Raw genomic sequence first — 25,340 nt, 5'->3', positions numbered from 1 at the left:
CACACTTCAGGGTTCAGTAGGCATCAATTAAATATAAAAACAGTTTTAGCACAGCAGCTACCACAGAAGGGTTTTTATTTAGCTGTGTAAATGTCTTAGTGTGTTAAGATGTGACACCAGGGGGTCCTGAGCAAGCGTCATCATGTGACGAGTTGGAAGGGTTAGATTACAACCAGACCTGGCAGACTCAAAATACAACTAAAAAGACAGAAACATTTAACGACTTAAAGAATGTGTACGTGAGGAGGAGGAGGCAGGTGGAGAGTGAGCATGCAGACATGCTTCAGATGAGGTCGAAGAGCTGGAGGATTAGCTAAAATGCTAAAGTGCTAAATGAAATAGAAAGCCATAAGAGTAACCTGAGCACTGCTACAAAAACAATCCAGCAGAGAGTGGGTGGACAAGCCGGACTTTATATACTTGCAGGTGAGTGCTTAGGTGATCATGATCAGGTGATCAGTCCCGCCTCCACCTGGCTTCAAAAGCCCAGACAAACCCTGAAAGTGAGAACCGAGCACTGAGTGAGAACAGGAGATTTGTTTCATGTATAAGAAAGAAAATCTAGGCAAATACAGAAATAGATCATAATTAGTGATTCATGACCAGTTATCAAAGATTTACTCCTTGAAAAATAGTTTCTGTGCTTCTTTGATGAGCTGATGATGAAATTTGATTTGTCAGTGTTAAAACACTTAAAACACTGCCACTAAGGGTTCAGTTTCCCGTCTTCATCCAGAGTGTGAAATTGTGAATTACGTGTGTGTGTGTGTGTGTGTGTGTGTGTGTGTGTGTGTGTGTGTGCGCGCGCGCGCGCACTCTCGTGCTGCACTTCATTAGCTTCATGCAAAAAAAGTGCAACTGATTTTATTCCAAGATAAAGTTTGGAAACACTCTGAGATAACTTACGTTATGAATTGGCATGACATAAATAAACTATGTAACTAACAACTTCCTAACATGAAAAATTCAGAGTCTGCAAATGCAAAAAAATGCAATTTCGTGTTTTTTTTTTTTTTTAAATGTAGGACTCCATTGCAGGAGATCTGGACCACTAACCCTGAACGAGGTTGTGCGGGCCTGGATTTCTCTGTGGGAACATAAGAGCCTTCCGGGTGTGTGTGGTTCTCTCATGGGAAACGCACACACAAGCGCTTTTTGCAAGCATCATTGTTAAACAGTGTAATAGGGGCGACCATTAAAGTTGTGTTCGATGAAGTTAAGCCCTGTTAAACAAGCCTCCCTTTTCAGCGTTGACGATGGAGGGCATATGGTTCTGATTACATCCGAGCGGGGAAACACAATAGGCCTCTTCAGCCCGGCTCTTGATCCTGTTCGCTTGGATTCAGCCTGACACTTTGCCACAATTCCCGGCCACAAACAGCGACAAGGAAACCCAAAACCTGTAAACAGTCCATGTTTCTGCTTTACTACACATTTCTGGGCCTGAGAAGGCAAACCGTGGAGTTCACTGCAACGTAATCTGATTATGGGCTCCGTGGAGGGAGGGGCTGGCGTTGCTCGGGTCCAATAGGACAACGTCGAGGGTTACATGAAGAGTTCATATACAGTGTATGTCCAGTTAGAGGAGTGCTTCTTCGTTAGGCACCTCTGATGGCATCACTTCATTATAACACACACAGTTTCTGGTGTCTTTCTGTTGGTGAAGATTGGTGAATCATTCATGTTTGAAGCTGTTTACAATGCAGGAGTACAACAAAGTCCTCAGTGAAGTTCTTTTTAGTTACAGGAGGGTCGATGTTCAGAAATTCAGAAGACAAAATCATTTCTACACGAGTGAACGGCGACAGGAAATAGAATTAGACTTTTGAAGTGCTTTCCAGTAGCATTGTGAGGAAATGTGGCCTGGAATTAACATGGACCTTGGGTGATCCAGTCACCTCTTCATAAGCAGGAAGCAGGAACGCACACATCGTATTAAAATGTGACAACAGAGTAGTATTATGTTACGAGTGTGTCAAACATGGTGAGGAGGAAATGACCCGGCCCATGTTGTTTTTCCTTCTTCTAATTAATGGCAGATGAGGCATTGCATTTGACTGCTGTTTTGAAGGTGTGGCTCCAAACTTACTCAGTCACTTGACCGACCTAAAGAAGGTCCTACTTTAGGGTCCGCTGACAATAAATGGGAACATGATTTACAGATTTATCATGTTTAATTCAGTAAGACTTGAAACTGGTGATTCAGACCATACGCTGATCATCACGGTGTTCACTACTGCTATTTTCTGTCATGAGTTAGCTAACAAGCTAATGTTCAGTCCATGTTCTAAAAACCTTTCACTCTAAACAATAGACAGTGTCTATGATAGTTTTTGATCATAGGGCTCCATGGTGCAAATTAGCCTTTATACATACAGTGTTTCACCTCAACTTTAACAACGACTTCGACCAATCTGGGCATCCTCCTCTCTGAACTTTGCTCCATCCTTTGAGTTTAATGGTTGTGCCCTCTGCCCTGTATGCATGGAAGACATGGAGCCCATCAAAAAAGATTTCCCAATGTTGCAACATACTGCGACAACGTTCTGCATCAACATACTGCATTAACATAACGCAACAACGTAATGCAACAGCATACTGCAACACCATACTGCATCAACGTACTGCGACGACGTACTGCATCAACATACTTCAACAATGTACTGCAATAGCAAACTGCAACAATGCACTGCAACATAATGCATCAACGTACTGCATCAACGTACTGCATCAACATACTGCGACGACGTACTGCAACACCATACTGAATCAACATACTTCAACAACGCACTGCAACATACTGCAACAACGCACTGCATCAACGTACTGCAACACCATACTTCATCAACATACTTCAACAACGTACTGCAATAGCAAACTGCAACAATGCACTGCAACATACTGCGACAACGTACTACAACAACATACTGCAACATACTGCATTAACATACCGCAACAACGCACTGCAATAGCAAACTGCAACAATGCATTGCAACATAATGCATCAACATACTGCAACACCATACTGCATCAACATACTTCAACAACGCATTGCAACATACTGCAACAACGCACTGCATCAACGTACTGCAACACCATACTTCATCAACATACTTCAACAACGTACTGCAATAGCAAACAGCAACAACACACTGCAACGCACTGCAACAACGCATTGCAGCAACGGACTGCATACATACTTCAACAACGTACTGCAACGTACTTCAACAATGTACTGCAACACTATACTGCATCAACGCACTGCATCAAATTGCATTAACATACTGCAACAATGCACTGCAACACAATACTACATCAACGTACTGTGACAACGTACTGCAACACCATACTGGATCAAAATACTTCAACAACGTACTTCAACATACTGCAACACTATACTGCATCAACGCACTGCATCAAAGTACTGCATCAATGTACTGCAACATACTGCATTAACATACCGCAACAACGCACTGCAATAGCAAACTGCAACAACGCACTGCAACAGCAAACTGCAACAATGCACTGCAACGTACTGCATCAATGTACTGCATCAACGTACTGCAACACCGTACTGCATCAACGTACCTCAACAACGTACTGCATCAATGCACTTCAACAACTTACTAAATCAACGTACTGCATTAATGTACTGCATCAACGTACTGCAACACCGTACTGCAACACCGTACTGCATCAACGTACCTCAACAACGTACTGCATCAATGCACAAAATCACTACTAAATCAATGTACTGCAACATACTGCATTAACATACCGCAACAACGCACTGCAATAGCAAACTGCAACAACGCACTGCAACAGCAAACTGCAACAATGCACTGCAACGTACTGCATCAATGTACTGCATCAACGTACTGCAACACCGTACTGCATCAACGTACCTCAACAACGTACTGCATCAATGCACTTCAACAACTTACTAAATCAACGTACTGCAACATACTTCTGCAATGTACCGCAACATACAGCAACAACGTACTTCAACACCATACTGTGTCAGTGTACTGCGTCAGTGTACTGCATCAATGTACTGCAACAACATACTGCGTCAGTGTACTGCAACATACGTCAGCAATGTACCGCAACATACTGCATCAACGTACTGCAACACCATACTGCAACAACATACTGTGTCAGTGTACTGCGTCAGTGTACTGCGTCAATGTACTGCAACATACGTCAGCAATGTACCGCAACATACGTCAGCAATGTACCGCAACATACAGCAACAACATACTGCATCAACGTACTGCAACAACGCATTGCAACAACATACTGCAACATAATGCAACAACATACTGCAACGTACCTCAACAACGTACTGCAAAAACATGGCATACTAATGATTTTTAAGATCTCTTACTGGGACAAAGTAACCAATGAGGAAAATACTGCGACAGGTACACATCTCCTGCTGACATCATTACTGAGAAACAGTTTTAATTTGCACATCCTTCACCTGCCTCCTGAAAGACTTGCAAGAACACCATGACCTGGACTTAAACATAAAGGCCAACAAAACATCATTTAGAGACACACGTTCACTGAACATCTGAACAAATATAAAACGAAGTGAATTGGATCAAAACTTAATTTTTGTATTAAGTCTGTACCTGGTTCATATTGTGGAGCTTTGTTCAGTATAATTAAGCAAAAATATCCAAATGAATGAATGAATGCTTCTCCACACTTAAAAAAGTTATTAAAGCACTGTTGCTTTTGCACACAATGTTTCTGTGTATGAAATGTATTTTTTCCTTCATGTTTGTAAAATCATCTAGAAGCTGACGTTTCAGAGAGCTGCTGTATTTTCAGTGTTGTGTTTGGGAGTTTGCAGTGACTTTAAAGTCTCCCATTAATGCATTTAAGAATATTTTGTTTGATATTATTTTTTTTCTCTTCTTCTTCTGTCAATGATGTAGCTCAGCAGATCATCTTCCTCCATCTCACCCTGTCCCAGCATCCTCCTCTGTTACAGTAGCTCTCTTCGTGTCCTCCTTCACTACATCCACAAACCTCCTCTGAATTATTCCTTCTTTCCTCCTGCCTGGTAAGGACAAACATCTTCATCATCCTTTGTCCAGCATATCCACCCTCCCTCCTCTGCACATGTCTCAGTCTCTCCTCTCTGAGCTGTCCCTCTGATGGAGTAATTTATAATCCTGTCCATGCTGCTGACTCCCAGTGAACATCTGAACATCTCCAAACCATCACAGCAGCTCTCACTACCATCTTTAAACCTTCACTTTCACTCTTGCTGCTCTCCTTCTGTCACAAATCACTTCTGACACTCGTCTCCACCCACTCCACCCTTCCTGTACTCTCTTCTTCTCCTCTCTTCTGAACCTAGCTTCGTCTCTTTCCCATATCTTCATAGAACGGCTCATCAGCGTTATCCCTCTGTAGTCACTACAGCTCTACACATCACCTTTGTTCTTGAAAATCAGCACCAGGCATCCTCTCCAAGATCGTGTTAAACAGTCTGGTGAAAAAATCCACTGGCCTCTCTCCTAGACATCTCCATACCTCCACAGGTAAGTCATCTGGACCAACCATAGATTCTCTTAAATCTGCCTCCTACTTAGTAATTCTCTGTTGATATACTTTTAGTTAATTCACATGTTGAGAAATTCTTATCCCCCACTAAAGCTTAGAGACACTGAAAACTGTCTTCCAGCATCAAACTGAATCGACGTATTTAAGGAATATATACACAACATCAAACCGAGCATAAACAGAACAAAGTGAAACGTACATCTGAAGATGTGAGTTACAGTAAATATACTCGCAGCTTCCAAGACATTGTGTTTCCTCTTAAACAATCCCACTCCATCACAGGAGGAAGAAACACATACCGTGAAGTCAATTTCCTAATTATGCTTCATTTCCTGCCAAGCCAACACACTTTTGCATCGTCATAAATCATAGGAAATATCCGTCTCCATAAATCATACGCAGAGATTTAAATCAGCTGTTTGTATAATCCAGGGCATGTATCTCAGATGGGCTAATGTGTACAAAATGTGTGATAATTAAAGCCAGGTGGAGCTCTCTGTGGGGAATACCATTTCCCAATGTCTATTGAACAGCACTGCGCTCGATACCTCCTTCAGCTGTTCACAGCTGAGCTCGCAGGGCTGCAGTAGCACAGATAAACCTCTCAGCTGATCCGTTAGCGGCTTGCTGTGGCAGCAGACTGAAGCCTGGTTTAAGGTCACTTCACCGGTGACCTTTAACTGCCTAACAATTAAAAATGGCGCTGACAGCACCTGCGGTCTTCTCCTGAATAAAAGGTGTCAGCACCGAGAAACGTTCTCCACATCGCTGAGCTTTCAGCAGCATCTCACTCTCTGTAGGCTGAGAGTGTCTGAGCTCCTGCACCGATCACTCGTGCTCTTTCTCTTCATACATTTGTTTTGTTGAGCTCAGTTCTGTTTCATGTTTTGCCTGCTGGAACACAAAAGCTTCCCACATTTGGGACAAATAAAGTGTTGCTTGTTCTTATTATTCTTAAATGGGTGCAAAGGTCAACAGGATCATAGAGCAAGACAAACTAAAGATCAACCTACCTTAGCTCTGATGTCACTGATGGGCACGCTGCCGTTTACGTGGGTGCAACGGGGCGCGTAAATTAGGCATTTAGTTATCCCTTGTTCCTAAAATATTCACCCGTCCAACTGTTTCCAGTTCTGATGTGATACAGATACCTTGGCTTCTTCTATCTGCAGACGTCGAGTTATTAGCAATTAGGCCGTAATCCTCACTGCGAGGAACACGGTGGGAATAATTCCCGCTGTGTTAAACAACATCAGGCCTTACTTATACATTGTTTTAATTATTTTAGGAAATTAAATCCAACACATAATTATGTGCAACAATATACGCTCACTGACTTTATTAGTAGAATAATAAATGAAAACAGAAGCTGTTTCAGGCACGAAGCGCCTCCAACCTGCTGTTGTTGCTGTTATCGCTTCTGCTTTAGTGGAAGCTCGAAAAACAAAGAGTGGGACTGATTCATACCTGATCCAGCTTCACTCCGGACCAACATCCAGGTCAAATATCCCCAGCTGTTACCTGTAAATGAATGATTTCAGGGTCATTCCTATTTCCCCCGTTCTATAAGACCCATAAAGAGGGCCTCAAAACTTATTTATAAGGATGTTTATCAGGACAGTTCACTCTGAAAAGAACATTTTTTATATTTTGTCTTTGTCACAACAATTTCAGTGTTTAAAGTTAAACAGTTTAAGAGACAAAAACTTCATTTAGAAACATTAATATTAGCAGTACTGAGACAGATGTATTTAACATGAGCAGTATAAGTATTCTGTGAATCTACTCTCAAAAGTCCAGTTGTTGTTGTTTTAAAAGAAAAGCTGCCGTTGCTTGGGTGGATTTTTTAGGTGGGTCTCTGGCTGGGAAAAAATAAACACAGTGAATATCTCTTATCTGCAAACACCATTTGTTACACGAAGCCAAAATTAGCCCTGTCAGGTCTGAGTGGACGGGTTCCTTCCCACATCTGAAAAGAATGAGCTGATTGTTAACCGGCACACAAATCAGACGCGCCATAAATCAAAGAACAAACTGAATTTTCATTTAAGTCAAAGCTGCAGTAAACCAGAGGTATTATGCATTTCATGGTAGCCTCTTAACTTCCACCAGCAAGCCGGCAAACCACTCGGGGCATGTGCGTCAAACTCAGTCCCCATCTATCATTACAGGTTCTCGGTACGTTTGGCCTGCTGTGAAGCATCCTGTGTACACACCAAACCAAACATCCATCCATCCATTTTCTGCAGCCTATCCGGTCGTGGGGACAACAGTTTAACCAGACACCAGACTCCTTCTCCACAGTCACCTCCCACATCTCTTCTGTGGGAACATTGACGAGTTCCCGAGCTAGTCTAGACTTTGACTGAGTGTCCTGGGTGTGCCCCAAGCTTCCTGCTGGTAGGACATGCCCAAAACACTTCATACAGAGGCATCCAGCAAACACCCTGGTACTGGAGACTGGTTCTGGAACACGAGCTGTGCCCAGAAATAAAGCTTGGGCTGTTTTCCCACCTGAGAGCTGACGCTCCATGTCCCAGTAAGCAGCTCCGACAGTCTGGGAACGTTTTAGGTGACACCAATGAGACCTTAATGACTCACACGATGGTAGGCTGGATGACCTGTGCACCGCAGAGTCACATGTAGATTTCCTTTACACCTGTTAAGAATAATGAGAGACTAATTTAAGCTTAATAGGCTGTGTAACATTCGTGATGAGTTCCAAAAACCTTGATTTGGCTCCATACAGATAGAGATTGTTTGGTTTGGTCAAAAATTGCTTAAAAATGTCTCCTTTGATTGATGTTAGATGAGTTGGAGCTCACAGACTTCCTGTTTAACTCTTGACATGTTGCTCATTTCCCCGTGCAGCTCTCATTGAAACACATTCTCAACACATGCTAAACAAGCACAGGTCCAGAAATATGGGATCATAGCATATATAAGATGAGTTATAAGATGTTCATTTGGATATCCCAAACAGGTAAAATTATAAATAAGGAAGCAGACGTGAAGTCAGACCTAATGTAAAGGTGGTTATTATCAAGACTCAGCAGCTGCTGCACAGTCAGAACAAGTGCTTTCTGGACTAAATGAGCTCCTCTTGGGGTTAAAACACAAACTGAACAGCCCTAATATTCTCAGGTTCCAGTCCCACTGAGCCTCTCTCTGCCTCCATCTCCTCAGTTCAGTATTTTGGGGATGGGGGTGGGGGTCATACCACTGGCATGCCTCAGCTTTGATTAAAGGAAATGCTTACATCAGTCCTTCTCCAAGAGAAACAAGCCATCCGCTCGGCGCAGATGGTTTTATCCAATAGCTCGCAAGCTTCATGGGCAGGCAGGCAGACAGGTGTGCTCGCTGCTGACGGTAGGAGGCACACGCACACACACACACACACGCACGCACGCACACACGCACACACACACATTACTGCTGTTGCATGTGTTCTGCAGCAACACCATAGATGCGGTCATCTCTACAGCTTCACACATTGTCAGGTTTTTCCTCAGAGTCTGCGCTTTCTCGAGTAATCAGAGGAGGCAGAGAGAGATTATGAAACAACCAGACCAGGACGCGAACATGTTCAAGGCCCCGTGACCCCGTTATAACGCACGTCTGCCTTACTGACTCTGAACACCAAAGAACTGATAGTCTCTAAAAGTCTGATTTAACAATTAGGAGAAGCTGAGAGTGATACTTTCTTTTCTACCGTTTATTGTGAGGAAATGAGAAAATCTACAATATTAAATATATTAAATAAATATATGACAGTATATGGTTATATGATATATTTTGAGCATGCACAACCAGAAGAAGAACCTGGGGCAGACACAGACTCCTGAGAGTCCCATTGGAAATGCTGGAGCAGAGCGAGGGCTGGGCATCTCTGCAAACTCTATAGTATCCACAGCCCAGGCTCAGAGCAGCAGCTGAGGGTGGATGGACGGATGCTAAATGGACTGGTTCTTATAAAGTGCTTCATACCTCGTGCCTTATTCACAGCCATTCATACAAGCGGTTTCTTCCATGCTTAGGTGCTTCACATCACTCCGACGGATGCTTGGTTTAGGATATTTGGCATGCAGGCTGGAGCAGCCAGGCATCTATTCACCAACCTTCCAATCAGATGACCTTCTCTACCTCGTGAGCTGCAGGCACCTGGGATGGATAAATGCAGTGACGCATTTATAAGTGAGCTGACAGTGTTTCTTAAGCTTATCTGGATCTAGTTACTCGTAACTGTTGTGTTGTAAGTCTGCTCAGGCTGTTCATTTGTTTTATGACTTAAATATTAATAATTGGTCAAACTGGTTCTTCTTCAAGTGGCGATGAAACCCTTGAGGCTCACCTCTTGAGGTCATCAGCTCACCCTAACCCTGTGCAAACAGAGCTGTCTTTTTTAAACTGGTCTCCTGAGTCTTGACAATAGTACAAAACAAAGATAATTTTGCCTCGAAAGTACAGTTAGCACCTATGATAGCCCCTCGGGGGCTTAAAAAGATGCTGCTTTAAAGTGCTACACAAATAATTTTGGTAACTGAAGTCCCTGAACTGGATCTCTGGACCAGTTTGTGCTGTTAGTCAGTTTTGGAGAAAGGTACATGTCGGAGTGAGGCAATTATCTCTGTGGTTAGCCAGATTGTCCGAGACGTCTGTGCTCCAGTTTTATCTTATCTTATCTTATTTTATGGGGCTTAGTGCTAACTTACAGATATATGTACATTTTATTAATGCAGCTGATAATTTACAGCCAGCTCTGGCTCCAGAGGAAAAATGCTGACACTGAGATTTCAAAACGTGGAGTCCACAGCCCAGTGGGTTACATCACAGAGGCTTTGACCATCTTTCATATGTAGTCACCCGGATGATGAATTCAGCGCCTGCAAATCTACTTGTAGAGTCTATAATAAAGAGATGGAGCTGGAAATGAGCAGAACAGGTCCCCTTTAATAGGCACAAAGTTAAAAAACCTAACTCCTCGTAATTTTAACTAGACCTTTGCAACAGTTTATCAAGCCAGCCAAGTAAAACACTCATGTTCCACATCAAACAGTCATTCCTGGGTTAAATTGTAAATTTGGCAGCTGTAAATCTCACAAATTCCTCCGATAGTTTAGTCTGCAGATCCTCGAGGGGGTGGGGGGCAGAGGTTTTCACTGATAGGAGTTTGGAGCTCAGTCAATTAGACATTTTTTTATTGAACACGAGTTTATGCAGCTTTCCCAAATTTGGAGCAGGTCAGATGAGCACTTCATCCCTGGCTCGTATTTATACATCAGAAATTCTTGACATGCTTTACAAAAAGGTCTTGGATAAGGCATACAAATGACTTCATCAGATAAGTGCTGGAAAAGAGCATTTTTAAGTATAACACTTCATTTTTCCAAGGCATTTTAAACTCTTTACAACAATCAGCAAATTGATACAAATCTAAGAAGAAGGAAAAAGTCCGTACGAGACAGTCCAAACGAGTCTTTTTTCCATCGGGTCGTGTTTCCATTATTTGGATTGTACTGGATGCATTTTGCTCATCACTACCAACATCAACATTACACATAAGTTTTAGTGAGTGGGCGTTTCAGAGCATCACCTCCGTGAGTTTATCTTCATCTGTTTAGTCTTAAATAGTCTCTGGTATGCATTCTTGTAAGCCCACTTGAGTGTGAGGAGTAATGTGCGTTGCATAGCAGTGAGCCTGAAATACCAACTCCAGTTTTAGCTTTGAATATAATATTGAAAAGTCTTTGCTGTGTCTGCTACCTGCACCCGCACGACTCCACCACCATGTCCTCGTATTGCTTGTAGACGACGTTATTGGCCGAGTCGATGTAGAGGATGCTGATCGGGCTGAGCCGTGTCGGGACGCAGCAAGTGGGCGGCGTTGACTCCGGGTCCATGGAGTTAATCAGGGTTTGTATGATAGCGTGGTTGGTCGGCTCCAGGTGTGAGCGGATGGGGAAATCGCAGGCGCCGTCGCAGTGATAGGCGTCGTACTCCAGCGGCGCGATGATCCAGTCGTCCCAGCCCATCTCCTTGAAGTTGACGTGGAGCCGTCTCCGGTGGCAGCGCAGCCTGGCCTTCACTGTCTGGTGCTGGGATATGGACTGTGGCAGGGACTGCTGCACGGGTTTTTTGGCTCCCCTCGCAGCAGGTGCCCGTCTCATCCGTCGCTGGGTGAACAGGTACTCGTAGACTGTTTTGTTGTCGTGGCCGGACCGCGCTTTGATCTCTTTGTAAAAAAGGTCACGCTTCTTGCTTTTCCCAAATGCCAAGAAGAAGGCTTTTTCCTTGTTGGTCCTGCCGTGTCGAGCGAATCCCAGAGCGCGAAGGTCCATGGGGCGACCGCCTCCGTGCTCCAGCGCTTCCAGTTCAAAGCACAGCTCCTGGGAATGCTGGCCTTTCTGGGTTTTGAAGCCCCTGAAGACCTTCCAAACGTCAAACACTTCCCATGTGCTGCTGAACAGATCCTCTACGGTCTTCATCTGGACAAGAATGGCCTTTTGTTTGCCTGAAGCACAGGTGTATAGCCTTAGGAGCGGTGATGGGACTCCTCCTCCTTCCCCTCCTCTGTAGCCTATCAAGACTCTGCGAGGGTCAGGCAGGCGCTTCCTCAGGATGTGTAGCTCGGCCCCCAGGAGCCCATCCCGTTCCAGAGAGCTGATGTTGAAAAGATACCTCTGCCGTCGCAGCTGGGGCCCACGTTCATCTGTGATTAGAAACGGAAGCGCAGGTAAATATTCACAGACAGGCAAAAAGAAAAATAGTGTAACAAACTTTTAAGGAAGCCTAACACAACACAGCAACTAAGGACCGTTGAGTAAATGAATGAATCTGTAATGTGAGCCCCAGAGAGCCATCAGCTGATGCACTAAAGGCCACCCGTCAGGTCATAAATGATGGACTCCTGCATATAGGTCATGAAATACACTGACATGTCCATACACTTCCATAACTGACTGTTTCTTTCTTTTTTAACTAAATCTTTTACGAGATCTCCCTACTTGAAATCTTCATTGAACCCATTTTAATAATCCAGATATTGTCTGATCTCAGCTTTTGAAATATAAAGAAATACTGTACTTTCATTCAGTGCTGCTCCCCATCATAGACTATAGACTTTTATTCATGACCCTTTTTATCATCACAATCTTGGTATTGAGCTGTGGGTCTGACTGTGAAACCAAGTGATGCTGGACAGGGATTTGTGATTGGCATGTATTTAGCCAAGCTGGAGCCTAACCTGGATAAACATCCTTTCTCTCAGAATGACCATAATGTAGAAAATAAGTGTGCTCTTCTGCATTGGCTCTGCTTTTATTCTTTTATACTGTTTACATTTTCCCTCCAGGCAAAAATGGACCTAATAGTTTTTCTGGATCTTACTTGTCTGTTTTACAAAAACATTACTATTGTTTATATTTTTATTACCCCTTTAAAAAAGGAAAGAACAGCATTCTTGACTTTATTTTGGGATATTTTTTTTTATTTTTGAAGACATCATCTCAGACTAAAACACCGTAATAGCTGCCAAGAGTGAAAATGTGAAGTGAACTACAGTCTGTACCATCAAATGTTAAAATGTCCAACTTAACAACAAATATAAACATTTTTATATCCTGTTACAATTCAAATGGTTTTGGTCTCCATCCATCCATTTGCTTCCACTTATCCTTTTCAGGGTCGCGGGGGGCGCTGGAGCCTATCCCAGCTGTCACCCTGGACAGGTCGCCAGTCTGTCGCAGGGCTAACACACAGAGACAGACAACCATTCGCACTCACATTCACACCTATGGGCAATTTAGATTGATCAATGAACCTATCTCCACTAAGTCTTTGGACTGTGGGAGGAAGCCGGAGTACCTGGGGAGAACCCACGCATACATGGGGAGAACATACAAACTCCACACACAAAGTGGGTTTTGGTCTCATGCAGCTGATTATATGAAGACCATATGAAGGTGAATCCATTCATCAGTATCTAAGAAGTGTTTCCAGGTCTCCACACCTGGTTGAGTTTTTTGATGATGTTGATATTTTCATTTTTTGTCATTCTATGCTGATGACATTCAACTGTTGTTTAACCCCCACCAGTTGTCCACCCTAGTACACTGTTACCAGGTTAGCGATTGGCTCTCTGGCAGATACCTTGTTTTAAATGCCAACAAGACTAAAGTCGTGATTACAATTCCTCCTGAAGTACATCCTAAGTCAGACTCTTGCTTCTTTTTGTTCAACGGTCCAGTGTTTGAAATCTTGGTGTAATATTTATTTTATTCTGGGCTTCAATTTGCTCTCATTCCTGTTTCTTTCATTTAAGACACATTTCTAAATTGCAACATATGGTTTCCTCTGCTGACCTGGAAAAACATATTCATGCATTTGTGTCATCGTGTTTAGATTAATCCCCGTTTACCATCTTGGGCAAAGCATCTCTTTGCAATACAAAATGCTGCTGCCAGATTATCACCCCTATTTTGTGCTCCTTATCTGGCTCCCAATAGATTTTAGGATTGGTTTTAAAATTTTTGTATTAGCATTTAGCACTAAACAGCTAGGCATATATAGCTTCTTACAAAATACACCATCTTTGTTCACAGGCTCTCTGAAACACCGTAACCAATAAATTTTACATATCTAATGATGTTACTCAGACTGTATGGATGTAATGTAGCAGACACCTGTTAATTAGTGCTATAGATGCAGTTTGCTAACAAAGGGCTACCAACAGCTGGTAACTGAGCTCTCTACCTTCTGGTCCAAATATGGTAACTCATTGCTTTAAATAAATAAATCAATAAAAACATGGTGGTAGCCAAAATGTAAATGTTGAAGCTTCAAACCACAGATGCAAAAACTGGTGAATGATGTCAGTTGCCATATCTACAATAAACTACTGCAGGCATTATGAAGGAAATCGACATAAATAATACAGATGCTCAAGAATGAGCATCCAGAGACTCGTGTTTAGAGTAACACTTTATGGTTTACTTTATATTAATTGTCCTCAAATTAAAGTAATGTCCTCACGGGTAAGTGAAAAGCTTTAAGTCCCCATAACATATGTAAAACAAGTATACACACTCATGCATCAGAAAGCATGAACTGAATGGTGTAGATGGTTTTCTGTTGTTGTCAGTGAGGGAAACTGTAAACTTCCCTATCCAATGAAACCCAGCAGATACATGTGTTTTAAATTCTCTGTGAGGACCCAGGTCGGCTAATATATTCCCATGATTCTGAGCCTAATTTATCCCTGATCAACCCTGAACCCTGAAACGAATTCTGAACCTTCAAACAGATCTCTGAACTACTGTCCTCATGTTCCACACATGTCCTCACTTCAAAGGTCAGAGAAATCACTCCGGTCCTCGCAAAGTTAGCTGTGCATATGCACACAAACTGCTTACATGTTCTCACAGCACCCCCTCCTCCTGTCCAGGACTTTATCATGCATTGAAAAGTACATTAGAACCAGGCCGGGAGACCGCAACGGTCTGTAAACAGGCCTGTTATTGTGGACCTGCAGCTATTCACAGCAGACAGACAGCAAACACACACACACACTCCTCTTTGGGCAGTCTGATTAAAGCTGAGAGGAATTTGGTTTCACAAACTCTCACGCACTTGTAAATCAGCGAGGATAAATAATGTTGGAGGGATGCAGAGCTCTCAGGTGTGGTCTTTATCACTTCAGAACGCTCAGAAAATCACATTCTTTCAGGAGCGGCTTGGAACAGATTATTGTGTATGTAAATGCAGAACACACAAGATTAAATGTTTGGATTCTAAACTCTGACTTCATCCCTCTACTAACAGCTTTTAGGTGGATGTCCAGTGGGGGCGGGGCTTTAAAATAGCTGACAGAAGGGCAGCGAGCAGCAGCAGAGCTCTCAGGTGAGATGTCTGGCTTTGGCACTTTGTCATCCAGTGAAAACTTATTTATATTACAGGTGCCAAAACAAGACTATCCAAAATTTACAAGTAAGATCTAACCAACCTCCTGAAACCAAACATCTCTGCTTTGTTTCTGAAAGGAGCTTTTTCAAACTCATTTATTTATAACTCAGTAAAATTATAACTGACCAAAATTAAATAAGATTTACATTTCTTTTTGTCACATGAGCAGATATATCGAGGGCATCAAACACGTGGTTCAGGGGCCAAAACTGGTCCAGGAAAGGGTCAGAGTTGGCCGACTGGATGAGTTTATTAAAGCGTGTAAAGTACAGTGTTGTTATGGGTTACTGTTCATGGAGTAGTTTTACTCAGGAGTTAAAATTAATGGACAGTTTTATTAAGTTCTGTTATTAAGGGCTTTTAGCCTTTATCTAAGCAGGTGAGTGGAGAGTGGACAGGAACGCAGGGACAGAGTGCAGGGGAAGAGATGCAGCAAATAACCCGGGGTGGATTCGACTACTGCAATAGCCTTAAAGTATGTGGGTCACCTGCTCAAACAAAGCTCTAAAACACCAATATTTAGTTAAGAAAGACTCTAAAATTCAAATGTTTTGTGATCTATAAATTGAAAACTCGACATTTCAGGCTGATCATCACTCCTAAAATTATGAAAGTAATATAACTACAAAAAAACCTACTTTTGTCTGGAAAATGGCGTGTCGCTCACTTGCACACATGGCTTCAGCTTTTTTAACATATTGGCACCGGCCCAGGTGAAGAGGATTTCCCACTCTGGGGGAAAATGACCAAATCTCTCCTAATCCCAGGCGGGTCACCAGAGCTGAGACAGAGAGATGGACTATTTAACTATTTGCACCAACTAACCTAACCCCACTAACTACACTTTGGGCAGTGGGAGGAAGCCGGAGTGAACTCACAGAGACACAGTGACAACATGCAAACGTCACACAGAACGGCCCGATGGTGGAGTCGAAACCAGGTGCTAACTACTGTTCCTGCATTCAGTGGTTATTTACTGCACTGCTGGACTATAAAATTGCCAAAAACTGGAAAACAGCCTGACACGGTTAAACAAATCAGCGGGTTAATAAAGGGAAAAATTACCTTAAAAATGTAATTATCAAAATCACTGCCAGATCAACTTTTAATGGACTAATCAGGGTTTTAGCTGCTGTGCTTCACACACACACACAGCATCTTTGGGGGCCCCAGAGCAACGTCTTGCTCTAGGGCCCCTCAGGAGGTACGTTCAGCCTTGCATGTGGCAGGAAGAAAGAAAGAAGGAGCGGCAGCAGTAACGGAGGAATAAAGGCAGAAAAAAGGAAGCGAGTAAGAGTGAATGAAAGGATAGAAGGTAAATAACGAGCGTCGGGGTGATCAGTTCCTCGTCTCAGCATGTGGACGAAGTCAGCAGCGACTCGCTGAACAAATAAAGGCCACATTAAAAGTACATTAAGTGGTGGAAATGTAAACCTTCAGCAGCAGCAGGAACATGAAACTGCGCTCATTTAAAGACGCTTCTAAAACTGTTTTACATCGTAAAGACAACATGACACGGAGGGCTGTGAGCACTGTTTATTTACCCTCACGAGGCCGTATATATCACTGAGAGCCGACCAGATGTTAGAAACACACGGCAGCACACACACACAGACTCACAACTGCAAAGGAATAAATATACATAAATATGTGCATACATGTGCACAGACATGTTCCAGACGTTAAAACTGCTTAAAGTTTGACATCAAACACAAATTATTCCTCTGCTACACTACCTGCTGTTACAAGACTAATTAGTTATTGGTCTTTAGAAAAATGCTTATTAGAATCCATTTCTAATTTCATACATGTAAACTCACTCCCTTGGTCCCCACTGTTTGGTTTTCTCCCACCAAAGTACCAGATATAGACAAACATAGCTGCCATCACAGCTTGTAACCCCCTCCTGGCTGGTTACAGTAAAGCCCATAAGCCCCGCCCACTTTACGTTTGCAGAGGTGACCCGAGCCAAACTGAAGCCAATCTGAGAGAGCCATTACACTTCCTGTCAATCCCAAACTGGCTGAAATTCAAGTGTGCAGCGGAGGGTGCTCGTGAGAAAGTCCTCAATGAACAGGAGTGAAAGGAGCTAAATAATTATTTCCAGCTGTTTGTAGAAAAAAAGTTTTATTTTAGTTTTCACAAATCCAGCATCGATGATGTGTGCGGCCTAAATTAAATCTACACTGGTGTCCTTTAGGTTTTTTTACACTGCAGTTTTACAGCTGAAAATGAAACATATCTATTGGCTCAGCCTGTTCTGTCAAAAAAAATCCTAGAAGAGCACCCTCCATGAATCTGGAAGTCCAGAGAGTGGGATCTATTTAATTTTTATTTTTCCTCTGTTTATAACTGAAAATCAAACACTTTCACATTTCTGTGTTCAAATGCAGTTTAAAACCTTCCAAAATTAAATGAAAGCATCATCTCTGTTTCTGCTAAAGAGAGATCGACTTCCTTCAAATTCAAGCCAAGCTGTCTTTTTCTTGTAATACCAGTTTGCACCACAAGGTGGTTAAATGAGTCAGTGTCAGCTTTTACATAAACATATATACATAAAGGAAGACATAAAGAAAAATAGAATAGTGCTTCTGATTGGCTACGCCTCTCAAAAAACAGATTAAACAGCAGGTGGGTGTGGCTTCTGTGATGGGAGGACCATATAAGGATATCTAATCTTACTGACATCACACAGATCCAAATCTAGAAAAAAAATCTAAAACTGAGAGTTCAGAGCAGCCTTAGCTTTTGGATGACTGACCTCAGTATTTAAAACATCACATGACTGCGTACTGCTGGAAGAGGAGATAAACTAAAAGGAGAAAATTACGTCCACTTGAACTTCTCGGCTAAATCACATCCTCTGTTAGCTCTGGATGGAGCTGTTTCTTTAAGCTAAGCTAACTGGCTGTCAGAAAGGGAATCTGACGCCCAGTTTGTTGAACGCTCCTTCTCATCATACTCCACTCACTGCTGACCTCCTGATTTTAACGCCACAATCCTCAGCCTGTGCCCTCAGCACCACCCTCGTCTGGTGCCCCCCACACTGGTCTCCAGTCCCTTAAAGCAGCTCTCATTCTGTGGCACCTGAAGTTCCAGTGACATCCTTTTTATACTCCCCATTTTTTAATTGTTAATGAATTGTGGGTGTGAGGTCTGAACTTGTTGTGGATTCTAAAGTGAGACTTTAAAAGCAGCTAACAGCCCCTGGCCTCTGCTCATCCTCTGGCTCCTCAGATCTCCTCTAACCTCCTGCTCCAGCTGCTTTTTTAATCCCCCCAGAGTACCAGGGGCACAAACGCATCATGAAGTAGTTGTCCTGCTGCCCCCACAGCGTGGACCCCCACCCACCCATCACAGCTCAGCTGGGTGTGTGTCTGCCACCATCCCTGCACTAACAGCGTGTCACTGTCACTCTGTTTCTTTCATGGGACTGTGGGAGCACGCAGAGAGGCTCGTGGGTGATGCGGTTACCTTGCCCTTTATCCACGAAGCTCGTGATGGTGTTGGCCAGGCCGGCCTCGTGCAGCGCGCTGCCGTTGACGTCACCGCTGGAGAGAGACCAGTACAGCGCGAGCATGTAGTCGTGCGGCGTCACGAGCGGCTGTTTGTGGCTCGCGGCCCCTCGCTGCGCCGCCGGAGCCGGCGCGCTATGGGCTCTCTGCGGGGACGCGGTGCGCGCAGCCGCGGCCGCAACTTTTCCCAAACTTCTCCCCGATGAACCTCCACCTCCTCCACCCGCTCGTGCGTGTGCGTTAATGGCAGCGGGAGCGTGCGCCTTATCGTGCGCATCCCCGCCGAGGAGCCGGGAGCGCACGGGCTCCGTGCGCCCTGAGCTCGTCGCCCTGGTCGCCTCTCCTCTGATTACCGGCGGACCTGCGCGGACACGCGCCGTGGGGCCGGGATGCAGGTGAACCAGGGTCCAGCAGCTGAGCAGCAGAGACAGACGCGTCACAGCTTTCATCCTAAAGCGCGTTCGCCTCCCGCCAGGCTGTCATCGTAGCGAAGTGCAGTGAGATCACAAGGAAGCTGAAGCGGCAAAGAGCAGTAAATCCGAGTGGGTCATCCTCACGAGAAATGCACAAAAGCTGCTGCCCCCGCCTGAAACTCGCCAGAGACACGTGCCAGGCGGTGAAAGCAGAGACTGTAACGGACGTCTACAAGCAGAAGAAACAAATCCCGCACAGCTTTATTGTCCCACGCGTCATGTGTGAGGAGCATAGTGCTGGAGAGATGTACCCGGCACAGCAGAACGCAAAGCTGAGAGGCGCATAAACACTCCGCGGAACTGTTGGAAGTCTTGTAAGAAACTTCTTTAAATCCCCCTTTTTTTTCTCTCAGAGGGAAGAATGGCGTAATGCCGCAGCCCTCCCTCCCTCTCTCTCTCTCTCTCCCCAGAGTTTGAACTCCGTCCAGTGAAAATATTTCACTCACACACCAACCTGCAGGTGCTCGAAAAACTCCTCCAGCGAACCTGAGCGCAGGAATTGGAAACGGAATTCCAGAAAACTGGTTTAATTACCGCGTGATGTCATGCTGCCCAAACTCATTTAACAGCGATATTTCTCCTCAAATCTTCCTCCCTCTTTTCCACCAATGACTCACTGAAGCTTCAACACGGAAAGGACCCCCCCCCCCCACACACACACACACACACAGACACAGACACACACACAGGAGGGTAATGAAAAAGTTTACATCACTGAAAGGAGCCAAAAAGCGCAGAAATAAAAATCTCCACTCATCGGTTTGATCTGTGTTGTGTTTTTCAGCAGTACAGATTATGAGGCACGCTTTTCTGTTTTGTGTCTCTTTGTTCTCATTAACAGATATTTTGATCGCTCAGCAGCATCTCTGGATGATTCTTTGCTTCACAGTTTTTATAAAGGTCAAAAAAAATCCAAACTCCAACCTTCTAAACTGAAATATGTGACATCATTGTTGGTACATCCACCTTTCACGTTTTCAGTCGTCAGCACTGTGAGCTGCCATTCTGTCCCACTGCATACTCTGGTATCGATGCAAAACACGAAACACTTGCTTCTCATAAACCTACTTTAAAAAGCCTTTATTCTGTCTTCCAGCAGCCACAGTACACCTGAGTGGACACCACACTGTCACTACTTTCACCTGTCATCTGTCAGCATCTCACACTTGTTTAGAAGACATGAAAGAAGAGTGAGACACAGGATGAAGAACAATGACATCAAATTTATTTAAACTAACATGAACAAAAACCACCACCAGTGAGGCTGTGCGCTGGTGGAGTCATGTGGAAGAAGAGCTTCAGAAGTCTGGGAACAGGTGACTCCACGGTCTGCTCCATCCACCATCACCCACTGCACTGTGGAAATAGACCACACAGACAAGACTATACAGACTATACAAGCAAGCAAACCATCACAAAAGCTTGTGTTGGTGTCACCTATCCCAGCATGCCCTGCACCACCACAGCAACCAGCGGAAGAAGTTTACGGGTAGAGAAAAGAGACCGCATGTCTGTCACCATGTCATCAGCCAGCCTTCGTGACTGTCTTTACTGTCATTATCCTCTCCGTATTTTATTAGAGCTTTCCCCACCAGGAGGCAGCGTTTTCACAGCGTGCTGGAATATCTTCAGACTTCTTCTAACTCAACTTCAGCTGATATCTTCTCACAACATGACATAAACGTTATTTATTCTCCTTCTTTTCATAGCAGACGGTAACTTTGGAAGGTTTAAAGCTATTATAAGTACAGAAATTTAAAACGAGTTCCTTCAACATAACAGATGTCCAGGCTGTGTGGCTGGACAACCACTGATGGGACAGTGGATGGGATTAACCCGTGCCGAGGACGTTGCTGAGACACCACGATGTGCACTATGTCCACTTCCACTGTGCCGAGCTTTGTGGCTGTCATGTTTACCAGAATGGGCCTTTATGTCACTGCAGGACATCCTGGGAATTTTGGCATACTGACTAGTGTGATCTCTCCTGGAATAATTAATAGCATACTGGTATTTGAAGTCCCTGCTAATGTCAGAAATGTCTTTCTGTTGTGTCCCCTGGTGTGCAGTGCTATAGCTTATACGTTAAGTATTTTTGCATAATTATAACTGTACCTAAATCTTAAGAATTGGCCTCAGGTGATTTTATATGACCTGCAGAATGCAAATGCTTTGCCTGAATATTAGTAAATATGTAGTTTTTGGCCACAGTTAGTACCTGTCATGTTTTTAGCTTGACTGGTGTTGTACACTGTTAAACTCACTTTGTGTATTTTTTCTCTGTGTATTTCTGTCAGTAGTCTACACAGCCATCAACGACTGTACTGCATTACAGTTTTAATGTATTACATCTATTTAATTTTAATATATTATCCTGTTTAAATTACGGTTAACACACTTGTGGGTCTCATATCTGACTGTTCACATTATTAAACATTAAAAGCAAGATTATAAAACCTCGAGTTTTCACACATCCATGTTTATAGTGTTTTGGTCTCCTTCTCTTCTCGGGGGACGAGGCGGTCGGTTCTGATTCTAACACTGTTTGCCAGTTTAATTTATGATGCCACGAGCAGCTCCAGCTCGGTGCCATAAATTTAGTTTCGACCAAGCTCAGGGAATAATTAGCAGCCAGGGTTCAGACCCGGAGCTCCCGGCAGTGGAGCTGGTCTCTGGTGGTTTGTAACTGGAGCTGGTTCTGGTTCTGGTGCTGTGTTTGTCTTTCCCTCTCTTTATTCTCTCTGACCTCAGCTGCTTTTCTGCCCACCTCAGTCTCTGTGTGCGCTGATCGTTATGAGACCATGACAGATGGACAGGAGTGATCGGATGATACTGTCGAGGATCGCACATAAACTCAAAGTTGTTGGGATCGGCTCGACTGGATGTGACCGGTAACAGATTGCGCTGTTGCACATTCAGACCTGACTCCAGGTGACAGTGCCTTAAAAGCACATCACAGCTGAACGTCATTAACCAGTGTGTTTTTACGGCATACGGTGAAGCACATGAGGCGACTGATTTGGTGCTAAGTGAATAAAATTGAACTGAATTGAATGAATGTTACAACAGTGTGTGAAAGAGCTACAGTAATGGTTTTCTGTGTGACTTTATGGGTCGTTCATGTCGTTGTGGTAAAATTTCGGCCCACATTTCTTCACAGTTCATTGAGGCTTGTGTGGATTCATTTGTGCACATTTCGCAGCATTTCTGTCTGGTTGAGGTCTGGGCTTTGACTCGACCGTTGCAGCAGCTTAATTCTTTTAATTTTCAGCCTTTCTGTTGGAGATTTGCTTCTGCGCTCAGGGTCATCGTCCTGTTGTTGACCCAGTTTGGTCTGAGCTTTAGCTGCCAGACAGACGACTTCACATTTGACTCTAGAATACATTGGTTTACAGAGGAGTTCACGGTCAATAACTGCAAGCTGCCCACGTCCTGTGGCTGCAAAATGAGCCCGCATCATCAGCCCTCCGCTGCTGAGCTGACAGTTGGTATGAGGTATTTGTGCTGACATGCTGTGTTTTGGTTTGTCCAACTGTGCTGCTGTCCACGATGGGCAAACACCTCCACTTTGTTCTCTCCTGTCCACAAGACATCGTTCCAGACGTCTTGCGGTTCATTCGGATGCAGCCAGACTTGTTCTTTATAGAGTGAAGAGGCCACGGGGCTTCCAAATAAGCCACACTTATTCAGTCTTTATCTAATTGTGCTCTCAGAAAGTTTAACATGCTAACTGAGGCCTGTAGAGCATTTTAGGTTGTTTGTAGTTTCTTTGAGCGTTGCACAGTCTGGCCGAGATGTCCACTTCGTTAACACAAGCTTGAGTGCTGCAGACCAGAAAACTGCCAAAACCTCTGCTTTGATGGAGGTGCTCACACTCAGTGATGATCAGTTAATCAAGTGCATTTGATTAGCAGCGCCTGGCTGTTACTTGAATCCCAGTGGAAGCAGTAAAAGTGGACTTCACTCATGCGTCTGCATTTCTGATATGTAAACCTTAGAAATGAACGGGGTTTCTCCAGGACTGTATGTGTGCACGTCTACAGCTCTCTCACTCACTGAGAGGAATTCCTGCAGTGCACTAATCAAAATGTCGCACTGTGTTTACTACATACACTTTCAGGAAGGCGTTCTGCTGTGATTGAATGTGGTACAGAAATAATCCCGATGGACACCGCGGGGGTGTGAACACTTTTTATAGCCTGTGTATATTTGAGGGCACTTCCTGTATCGGAGGAATCGTGGGTGTGCGTTTGAGCGTGAAATGTAAACAGATCCCCCGGACCTCGGATTCCTGCTCTGGACCCACCGGTCTCACTTCAGAAAACGTTGAGCGCAGCAGATTGGGATACAGTTTGGAGAAAATGTGGTTTTCCTTTGGCAGGTCTGGCTCGTGTGGCATGCAGGACGCAGGGAACATTTCATTCTGAAAGATAAGTTGTTGACATTTCTGAGTCTGAGACATGCAATGAGGATCCCAGGCCAGAGCCAAAACCAAGGACATCAAGTGCACATGTAGTTTGATTCGAGCCAACTGACAAACAACCGTTTCCAGTACGCGGAGCTGCTCCGAGGCGAAGAGCTGCCTCGCTGCATTTTATTCTGGCGAATGTCAAAGACACAGCGAGGGATTTATCCTGACGCTCACATCAACAGTCTGTCATAAGTCATGATTTTATAACAAACTGCAAGCGTTTGGAGTCGGTGAGCATCACACCCTGGGACTCCATCAGCTCCAGACCAACAGGTCAAAGGATGGGACTGCTCCAACTGTCAGTAAATATATCAACGTGTTCCCGAAGTCCTCGCTCAGGTCGCCTTCACATTATATCGTAGGTCCTGTAATTATCATTCTAGTTCTTTCTCTGCAGGATCCTTCAGATGCAGATCATCTACAAAAGTTTACCCCTTCAAAGTCGGATGAAGCTCCACCTGTGGTAAAGGATTGAATGGTTCCACCCCTTCACGGCCTTTTTGACTCAGCTCGGTCTTTTCCAGTATTCGGCACCGCAGACATCCATGTGAAATTTTCTGGGCTAAAATTCACATTTTGGATCTGATTAAAAATACAGCCAAAATAATTTCACACGGCTCCAAGTGTCACAGTCTGAGGCCAAGATCTGTTTTTGTTCAGCACGACTTTCTCCATAACCAGCTGCATCGCGGGACACGTTTAATGTCTGTGACATGAAGGAGCAGAAACAAGCATCGATACTCTGGATGTTTGATCTTTTTTCTGATCATTCGCTGGAAAACACTTCAAAAAGTGCATTCTGGGTAAACTTTCAAGGCTCACATTACCAAAACAGGTTAAAGCGCACGAAGAGGCTCCTGTTACATCATATCCAGCGGTTTTAATTAGCTGCACTGCTGCTGCGGCTGCAGTGATATAGCCGATCTGGACAATGATTATAATATTGTTGTCTGGCAAAAAAAAATCCTTTTTCATCTTTGATGGAGTGAAAAAAAGCTGCCATGCAGATTTCAGGAAAAATGACGTGAAACATGTAAAAGTTTGACTCAGTGTTTCCTTCAAAAGCTTGTGTGTCAGAAAAGTTTCATCACATGAACACAAATTATTTTAGGGCTTCATTATATAAGCAAAAGATCAGCTGTTTCCAAGAAGGTCAGGCGGGAACGGATGTGACTGATTTTACACTAAAGGATGCTCAAGCAACAATCGGGAGCTTCTTAACCAGCCAGGGATGCTGTGGGCTAGAGGTCAAAAGGTCACTAAGGTCACTACATCCTCTGAAAAGCGGACAGGTTTCTCAGCTAATCGGAGCTCCTGACCAGGAGATATCTGAGCATTGAA

The 25,340-nt window shown here is 43.9% G+C and overlaps 1 protein-coding gene across 1 annotated transcript; it reads right to left on the bottom strand.

The window, feature by feature from the left end:
* Positions 1-10,530: 10,530 nt before the first annotated feature.
* gdf5 (growth differentiation factor 5) lies at positions 10,531-19,832 on the bottom strand. Its single transcript, XM_063472767.1, has 2 exons — positions 19,015-19,832; positions 10,531-12,289 (listed from the first exon to the last, which is right to left on the bottom strand). The coding sequence occupies exons 1-2, from the start codon at positions 19,502-19,504 to the stop codon at positions 11,340-11,342; spliced, it is 1,440 nt and encodes a 479-aa protein (XP_063328837.1). The 5' UTR covers positions 19,505-19,832; the 3' UTR covers positions 10,531-11,339.
* Between the last annotated feature and the right edge of the window lie 5,508 nt (positions 19,833-25,340).

This window comes from Pelmatolapia mariae, linkage group LG5 (genome assembly GCF_036321145.2).
Source record: "Pelmatolapia mariae isolate MD_Pm_ZW linkage group LG5, Pm_UMD_F_2, whole genome shotgun sequence".
NCBI classification, from domain to species: domain Eukaryota; kingdom Metazoa; phylum Chordata; class Actinopteri; order Cichliformes; family Cichlidae; genus Pelmatolapia; species Pelmatolapia mariae.
This window is presented reverse-complemented; position numbering and strand designations above follow the sequence as displayed.

Bases quoted from the DNA above. Each gene is read 5' to 3' on its own strand.
- gdf5 (XM_063472767.1), bottom strand. From the start codon at position 19,504: ATGAAAGCTGTGACGCGTCTGTCTCTGCTGCTCAGCTGCTGGACCCTG. The intron at 12,290-19,014 runs GTAACCGCATCA...TTCTAATCACAG, and splicing joins CTTCGTGGATAAAGGGCAAG to ATGAACGTGGGCCCCAGCTG.